This window comes from Neltuma alba, unplaced genomic scaffold (genome assembly GCF_004799145.2).
Source record: "Neltuma alba isolate B1F8T4 unplaced genomic scaffold, ASM479914v2 tig00010853_pilon, whole genome shotgun sequence".
NCBI classification, from domain to species: domain Eukaryota; kingdom Viridiplantae; phylum Streptophyta; class Magnoliopsida; order Fabales; family Fabaceae; genus Neltuma; species Neltuma alba.
The window spans coordinates 67487-76125 of record NW_021635648.1 but is presented as its reverse complement, the minus strand read 5'-3'; the positions used below and the strand labels follow the sequence as shown (position 1 = coordinate 76125).

At 34.5% G+C, this 8639-nt stretch overlaps 2 protein-coding genes across 2 annotated transcripts; one reads left to right on the top strand and one right to left on the bottom strand.

The window, feature by feature from the left end:
* Positions 1-306: 306 nt before the first annotated feature.
* Positions 307-3867, top strand: LOC114759465 (mannose-6-phosphate isomerase 2-like). The gene is made up of 6 exons (XM_028948641.1): positions 307-387; positions 690-739; positions 832-856; positions 2328-2540; positions 2773-3039; positions 3299-3867. Exons 1-6 carry the CDS (start codon positions 307-309, stop codon positions 3623-3625), a joined length of 963 nt encoding a protein of 320 aa, XP_028804474.1. The 3' UTR covers positions 3626-3867.
* A 750-nt stretch (positions 3868-4617) lies between these two features.
* LOC114759464 (40S ribosomal protein S7-like) lies at positions 4618-6635 on the bottom strand. The gene is made up of 5 exons (XM_028948640.1): positions 6537-6635; positions 5620-5778; positions 5407-5530; positions 5009-5191; positions 4618-4920 (listed from the first exon to the last, which is right to left on the bottom strand). The coding sequence occupies exons 2-5, from the start codon at positions 5766-5768 to the stop codon at positions 4801-4803; spliced, it is 576 nt and encodes a 191-aa protein (XP_028804473.1). The 5' UTR covers positions 5769-5778; positions 6537-6635; the 3' UTR covers positions 4618-4800.
* Positions 6636-8639: the final 2004 nt, after the last annotated feature.

The window sequence follows — 8639 nt, the reverse complement described above, 5'->3', positions numbered from 1 at the left end:
TGCTCTTCGAGAACGACTCGCTTGAGGATAAGAAACGAAACTGCAAAAACAGAATCATACCCCACTTGCCTCTCTTTTTCTCTCTCTAACGTCTCCTTACTCGTCGTTATCTCTCTCTCTCTCTTCGTCTTCCTCTCTGTCCTGGAGGTGCCATCCCAAACGCTTCAAATAGCAGCAAGCATAAGCGGGGACGGTCACATACCCACCTTCGCAATTCGCATTCACTTCCCTTTTCTCCATTCCCTCACTTAAGTTCGATTCCTCACTTCCTTGCAATTCCGTGTGGAAGTTTCTGTTCTCGCAATAATGGAAACGGAGGATAAGCTTCTGATGCTCCGATGCTCCGTTAAGAACTACGATTGGGGCCGACTGGCCGGAGACTCTCAAGTCGCAAGGCTCTTTCGCTGAATTCCGGATCCGAACCGAACCCGACAAGCCTTACGCTGAGTTTTGGATGGGTACGCATGACTCTGGCCCATCTTTCTGCTCTCTGGTGATGAAAATATGACCCTTAAGTCGTGGCTGTCGAAGAATCCTAATGCTCTTGGCGAGAAGGTTCTTGGAAAATGGGGCTGTGATCTCCCTTTCTGTTCAAGGTATATATGATAACTCCAATTCGAGGTCTAGATATGAAATAAAAAGAATGGTATTGAATTGTGAACTTCTTGTGGTGGTTCTTTGTGTTTTAGGTACTCTCGGTGGCAAAGGCGTTGTCCATACAGGCTCATCCAGATAAAGAGTTAGCCAGAACTTTGCATAAATTGTATCCTGATCTGTATAAGGACGGGAATCACAAACCTGAGATGGCTTTGGCAATGACCGAGTTTGAAGCTCTGTGTGGGTTATCTCTCTGGAGGTACTCATTGTATTTCGTCAAATCTTTTATTTTACTTTCATTGAGTTTGGGTATCAGGGGAAATTAAACTGATATGTTATTCAGTGACGCTGTCATAAACAATTCTTTATCTGTTTGTCGGAGAAATTTGTTTTCTTATGTTTTGATCCTTAATTCCTTCATATGAACTATAAGATAAGTGAGTCGGAATATCTTGAGCCTTTTCTCAGAAGTCAGAAAGTATCGCTATTGATGGTGATTGGAAAATTTAAAGTCTGCTTGGATTTATTAAGAAATTAATATTTTAATCTTCTGTGTTTTTGGGTGATTAATCATCCATTTTTAAATTCGGTAGTTTTGCACTTCAGTTTTTGCTTTTTTGGAAAAATAACTCCCTTGTTGGGTAGACTTCCGTAATGTTGTTACAGAAGTTTTTTTTTTTTTAACATATTTTTTGCGGAATTTACGGTTTTCTTTTTCTTTTTTAAGCCAAAGAAAATCACAGTTGACTTTATCACATTAGAAAATTAAAAACAGATATTAAAATTTTGATTTTAAATTATTTTAGAGGATTTAATTAATAAAATTTTAATTTGGACCATTCTGTGATTTTCACAGTCAATTTAATCTCGTAACTCCTTGTTCACAGGATTCTATCTGAGCGTACCAGTGATGGCCAATTAATGATGAGGAGAATCATGTGAAAAGATCAATGACAATCGTTTATAATATACAAATTAGGGAGTAAACGATATTGCTTTGCCGCTGTTATTTTAATTTTTTTTAAAACTCGCTTGCATATACAAATCGTTGAGATCAGCATGCAGGTCTAAGCTACTATTGATTGTCTGAGATTCAAAACCTTCAGTTACAATCTGACTACACTTGACGAGTTTTGAGTTAATCACTTTCCAAGCTTTATTGTTCTTACAGTAGTCAATTTAGAGCCCGTAATATGATATGGGGTTGGGTTCGCGGAAGTTAATTTTTTTCAGAAAAATATGTGTTATTGGTTGAAAAATGATTCCGAAAGTTGACATATTAGGCTGTTCATGAAGCATCATTTTCAAACGCGAGTTGAAAATTTTTTGTTTCAAACATTAGCAAAACTCGAGCTCCATGAATTTTAAATGTTATTCATATATGACTATAGAATTACAGAAGAGAAGCCAATGCTTTTTGTCTTCTTCTCTTTCTCCTTTCAGTGAATTATACTTTTTTTTTTTTAATTGTTCTGAAAGCTTATGGAATCTGCTATCCTCTGGAATATTCGCATATATAATACTTCATCTAACTTATGACTCAAAAAGTTTGTAATACATATGCTTTGATCTTACTACATATTCAGAGCTTTTTGTGTAATTCGAAGAGTTTCCACGATGTCTGGACCTGGCCTTTTGGTAGATGCAAATAAAAAAATGTTGTTTTATTGTCTTTGGAGCATTGTCATCAGTGAACCAAGTAAGCAATCTTCGGTGTTATTTTTACTCAGGAGCTGAAGGTTGTGATTCGTACTGTACCTGAGGTTATGGAACTGGTTGGCTTTGGAGATGCATTACCAATCTTTGGACTCACTGATCAAGATAACGAAGAGACTATAAAACGTGAATTGGCGGCAGTGTTTACCCGGCTCATGTTCGCAGATAAAAAGGAAGTCACTGAATCAGTAGGCAGATTGATAAGTCGTCTGATCAAAGAAAGTCAGGTTGGGTGATTACTTTTGAAAGTCGTCTGATCATTGTTATGTTTATTTCCCCTTTGAATTGTTTACTATTGTAGCTACCCTTCGATATCCATCAGTCTATCCATCAGTCCGAGTTGCAATGACTTCTTAAAAAGCAAATTTATTTTTCACTTCATGTTATTGTTCCTCAAAATCAATTCAGTATATATAAATATATATATATATAAATAATAACGGTTTCACTTTTAATCAGGTGAGGGAGTTGACAGATAAGGAGAAACTAGCGCTGAGGTTAGAAAAGCAGTATCCTAGTGATATTGGTGTCATAGCAGCCTTCTTACTGAACTACATGAAACTCAATCCCGGTGAAGCCCTGAGCCTTGGGCCAAATGAGCCACATGCTTATATAAGTGGTGAGTGCATCGAATGCATGGCAACTTCAGACAATGTCGTGCGAGCTGGCCTTACTCCTAAACACAGAGATGTCCAGACTCTTTGTTCCATGCTCACATACAAGCAGGTAAGTGATACATGATGAATGCTCTAGCATGTGGAGACTGCCATTTTGTTTTGTTTTAATTTTTTTTTCCCCATGATTTTTCATGATAGAATAGAATAATGGAAAAGTGATGCGTCTTCCTTCCTTTGACGGGAAGGGGAAGAAACAGGAACATCAATCATGTGATAGGTTTGACTTTTTGAGGAATGGATTGACCTGTAGTAATGGCAATGGCATGAATATGTAAGACTAAAGGATCTGAAGCCATCTTCTCTTGCAGGGGCCCCCTGAGATCCTGCGAGGAATTCCCATAAATTCACATGTAACAAGGTACCTCCCACCATTCGATGAATTTGAGATTGATCGCTGTGTTGTCCCTCAAGGTGAATCAGTGACCTTCCCAGCAGTCCCAGGTCCTTCCATCTTTCTGGTCGTTGATGGGGAAGCGATTATAAAAGTTGGAGGATCACTCAGAGTCTATATTGCTGCCGAAGGAGATGTCATTTTTGCTGCTGCAAACACCGTAGTTTGTATAAGTGAAGCATCAGACTTGATTCTGTATAGGGCTGGGGTTAATGGTGAATTCTTTGAAGCTTCCGAGGCTTAGGAAAGCCTTCTGTCAGCCAAGTCTGGAATTCTGAGTTTGGTTTTTCAGAGTGACAAGAGTATACAGGAAAAGGCACTGTGATCACAACATAGTAATGTAGTAGTATATTGGGAAAAAAATTGGTTAGTTTCCAATAAAAGATAGCATATAGCCAATATCTTCATATGTATACTTCCATTGAACTTGTTTGTTCATATTTTTTTTCTGGAAAGTGTTGGATTAAACTGATCTAGTTATGTTTATAGTTTTCTATCGAATAACTTCACAGATCAACGGGCCAAACATGCTGTATAGTAATGGTGAAGCTCCAGGTATGAGAAAAGGCCTAAGCGGACGCCACTTTGGACCTACAATCATTAGATTAAAAATATGACATGCCACATACTCTAGTACTCGTTGCATGTAAACAACACGAACTGTGATTTTCAAATCTTAATGCTGACACCTGTGGGAAAATAGATTTTACCAGACAATTTTTCAGCGTCGGATGGTAATTTCTGCAAAATAATGATGAGCTGTGCATTCGCAACATGGGATTCTTATGCCCCTGTAAGATAAATAATACGCCTTTTTGGCCAACAATACCCAAACAACCTTTTAACACAGAAATTTATATTACTCTCAATAATATCAATATTAATATGAAATATAGAATTTATAACAAATCACAATGAAATTGTAGTTGGAAAGTATTACTGAATATATGTAATATTGCAACAAAGTACGAGCATGTAAAAGACCCATTGTCACTGCAGCTTTCCACTTTGTCTTTCCCTCAGCCATTATGTGACAACTTGTTTACTCCAAAATTTAAATTCTTTCAATAAAGAGGAAAACGAAAACCTGAGATTTTTTTTATTATCTGCTCATAGGAGCTACAAAGGAAAAATATTTTGATGTTTTAGAACTTCTGAATAAGCACAAACATTAGAAGAGTCTGAAAATCCGAAATTGCCAGGACCACCAGCATAACATACTATCAAGCAGGAAGATTACCCAAAAAAGAATTCAATTTTAAATTCAGGCGCATCACTAAATACTCTTTGTTTCAATGTGATGACGGAGAAATCCAAGTCCAAAAATCAAAATTTCGAACGGCATAAAACAAAACTCGTAATATTGCTAGAAATAAAACACTGCACTAAAATACAGACTCCATCAAACGAAGAAGCATTTCAGGCTTCAGTGATTGGATAATCAAATACTACATCTTTCCCAGTAAGCTTCCTGTAAACTCCAGAAAAAGTTCCTAGCTTGTATTCAGTATTATTGCGCTCCTTAGGGTCCAGGAATACCTGAGTTTAAAAATATCATAAATGAATATTAGAAGATCACTATAATATAAAGAGAAGCAGGACAAAATATGCATTAAAAAGAACTCACCTTCATTATTTTTGATCCATCAACCCTATATCTGACTCGCTTGCCAACAATCTCAGCAGGATGCACAACATCCTCCAGCATGGCATCATGGACAGCTGTTAGGGTGCGGGTGCGAGGTCGCTGAACAGCAGAACCTTTCTTTGGTGGCCGCAAAATCCTTCTCGTAGCAATCACGACAACATCCTGCAATTCAGCATGATTTTCAGCAAACGCACTCTAGTTATCCATGAAAACTTTCAAACAGCCAAGTGTAATGGGACACAGTAGGCACAGTACATTGCATTATAAACAACAAACACAGAGAGAGAGAGAGAGAGAGAGAGAGAGAGAGAGAGAGAGAGAGAGATGCTTGACAGCACATGAATTCCTAAACATTGTTTAGCATTGTGGACAACAACCTTTCCACTGAATTTCTTTTCCAATTCCCTAACAAGTCTGAGATGAATCTTGCGGAATGCCTTCCTCAATCTGTAAGGTACATAGATAACAACAGCTTTGCGGTTCCCAGCAACATCCATTTGACTGCATAATGGTTTGCTCTTGTGAGTTGTGACCAAAATAAAAAATAAAAAAAATTAGACTTACACAAGTGATTATAGCAACATGCTTACACAGCTTGATTTATGTAGAGATCCTTCAGGTCACTTTTCAGCTCCTGATTGGTGTTCTCCAAATCAAATAGGTACTGTGCAACTGTCTCCTCAAATTCAGTGGGTTCAGCATCATTATCCTTGTGGATTTTCTTTCTTGAAGTGTACATTTTGGCCAATCTGTTTTATGCCAAAACAATTGCTTATTAGGTAAATTTATTTTCATGATTTTAACCATGGTAATAGAAACAGAATAAACTTGAACTAACTGCTGCTACAGGTCACTGGACAGTCTGCATTGGGTTCCTCAGCTTAGGTAAGCAAGAATTAATCAAAACATAGACTATTCTGATACCACAAAAAGAGTCAATCAAACAGAACCCTCATTGCAAAACTTTCACTAACGAAGAATCAGAAGATAAATGTAAAATGGGAATTTCAGCCCTATTCTTGAATACTTCCACAGAAAAATATCAATTGCCCTATCATTGAATACTATAACAATGCACATCAATTGTATAAAAATAAACATACAATTATCTCAAACTACCACTGATGAGGAATCAAAATGATAAATACGAAAAATGTGAAATCGTCACTCTATTCTAAATTTTTCCACAAAATATAAAACGCCTCCCATTAAAACCACTTCAATTTTCAAACACTGGGGAGCAAACAAAAAAGGGTAAAAACTTCAAAATAATCAACTGACATTCTCAATGTTAACGCAAATCCACTAAAACTAATACACGAAGGAGATCGAGGGGGAAAAAACAATTCCATGGAGCAGTTGCATTGTAGAATATGTCTGAGTTTGGACTTTAAAGAGCCCAAATAGATCAGCTAAAAAATTGAGTCTTCAATACAGGAGAAGGGAAATATCACCGGCACGGGAAAATGGATGTAACAACGAAAAGGAGACAAAACGTCGAACGTACCAAAAGATGAGCAGAAGCCGGTGAGTTCAGATCGACCTTAGCTCCAAGTCTTCGGCTTCCACGATCCAGAGTGAGAGGAGGCGCCGGGCAGGTTAACGCAAGGCTTATATAGCAACTTTAGAATACGCTCCAAGGTTGCCCTAACTCTTGACGGCTCCCCTTTTTTTCATTCATAATTCGTCTATTGTGTTTAATGTATTTAATCAATAAAAATAATTGTTCGTCCATTGTGTTTAATGTATTTAATTAATTACAAATACAATTTAAGTAACATGCAAAAAAAATTACCCAAAAAAAATACAATTAGAGTAAAAGGTACAAAATTTTATAAACTTTTTATTATATATTTTTTTGAGTGAAGAAACTTTTTATTGTATTCTTTTATTTTCTTCAAGAATTATTTTTTAAAAATTATAAGTTATATATGGGTCCGCATGTATTAGCACTTTAGCAGGTACGGCGTATGAGAAGATGCATGAGGTACGCATTTTTTATTTTTTATGATTTGGGTTAAGCTGTATCTCACCCTTCAATATTTTTCATCAAGCACCTACATCCTAAATTCATTACTTTTTAGTTTTTAGTATCCTAAATATTTGTTCAATAGTAACAGTATTCTAAATTTATTAATTTTAGCACATCATCAACTTACAACATTTTTTCAGCACCTTAGATTATTTTTTAAGTTGTATACAGTATGTTTATTACTACAAAGTAGGATGCATCAAAAATTAGTTTATTAGGAGATTTTTATGATTTTATTAATTTTTTATTTTTTATGATTTTTTATGATTTGGGTTAAGTTACATCCTATCCTTCAAATATTTTTCACCAAGCATTTATATCCTAAATTCATTACTTTTTAGCATCCTAAATATTTGTTCAGTAACACCAGTATTCTAAATTTATTAATTTTAACATATCCATCAACTTACAACATTTTTTATTACTATTTACTATCATAAATTTATTAACTTTTAGTACATCTATCACCTTAAATTATTTTTTGAGTAGTATACAGTATGCTTATTACTGGATGCATCAACAATTAGTTTATTAGGAGATTGTGTATTCAGTTGTGAAAGACGTGAGTCAAGATGTTCAAACTGTTAAGGGAAGCCTTCAACAATTTTGCATACCATGAAATGGAGGATAAAAGTATTAAAATAAAAAATTATAAAAAAATAAAAATACGGAAAGAATAAAAAAAGGAAAGATATACATTTATTTTAGATTGTCCTTTCTTTCAAGAGAGAAAGGTTCATCAAATTTAACTTCAAAATTAGGGTTATAGTTGTAACAACTAATATTGAAAACACTTTCAAATTATTCATTATCAAATTGAACAAAACTTCCTTCACATAGCCTCACTCAAAATATATAATTAGACTATGAGAAATTTTTATATGTTCATAAAATACCACATCATGCATGTTCTTTATGATGAAAATATTCTAGTAATCTTTTCCTGGTTCCCATAGCTCACAGATGTCGCTTGATTATTTTTTCTCTCTTCATGACCTCTTATGTTAGAAATTTCAAATACTCATGAAAAAATAATTATAGGAACATTTTCATTAGAGAGAGTATGGATGACGTGACACTATAGAAGTATATAAGAATTTCTCCTAGATTATGCAAAAGATTATTCTTCATTCTTAGATTATTGAAATAATTTTCATTTAGTTTCTTTGCATTCTTGTATAATTTTTCAAATGACCTAATCAATTTTTTTGTTTTTAACCATTTTGATTTCAATCAAATCGATTAAGAATCGTATTAATTTGATACTACTTTTTCCTCCTTCTAGTATTCTCCTTTAGTCGGTATCAAAACTAGAAGAAAAAATATAAATATATTGACATAATATAAGTATTAAGAATTATTAATTAAGAAAAAGTAGAAAAAATGACCTAAAAAAAATAATATTTATTGAGAAGATCCTACAAACTACAATTATTTCTAAGAATCAAACATTTTAAAAATACTACATTATCATTAACCAAATTCTTACATTTTCTCTCATCACACCTTCCATTGATTTTTTTTTTTTTATAATCTCCTTAGTTTTATTAAAATGATTCATAATCTTTTTTTCATAAA

What these genes read in the sequence shown, in the direction of transcription:
- LOC114759464 (XM_028948640.1), bottom strand. Translation starts at nt 5,768, where the DNA reads ATGTACACTTCAAGAAAGAAAATCCACAAGGATAATGATGCTGAACCC. An exon ending in CTCTACATAAATCAAGCTGT is followed by an intron (nt 5,531 to 5,619) that starts GTAAGCATGTTG and finishes ACCATTATGCAG; the next exon opens with TCAAATGGATGTTGCTGGGA. An exon ending in AAAAGAAATTCAGTGGAAAG is followed by an intron (nt 5,192 to 5,406) that starts GTTGTTGTCCAC and finishes GCTGAATTGCAG; the next exon opens with GATGTTGTCGTGATTGCTAC.
- LOC114759465 (XM_028948641.1), top strand. Translation starts at nt 307, where the DNA reads ATGGAAACGGAGGATAAGCTTCTGATGCTCCGATGCTCCGTTAAGAAC. An exon ending in CAGGCTCATCCAGATAAAGA is followed by an intron (nt 740 to 831) that starts GTTAGCCAGAAC and finishes CCGAGTTTGAAG; the next exon opens with CTCTGTGTGGGTTATCTCTC. An exon ending in TGTGGGTTATCTCTCTGGAG is followed by an intron (nt 857 to 2,327) that starts GTACTCATTGTA and finishes ATTTTTACTCAG; the next exon opens with GAGCTGAAGGTTGTGATTCG.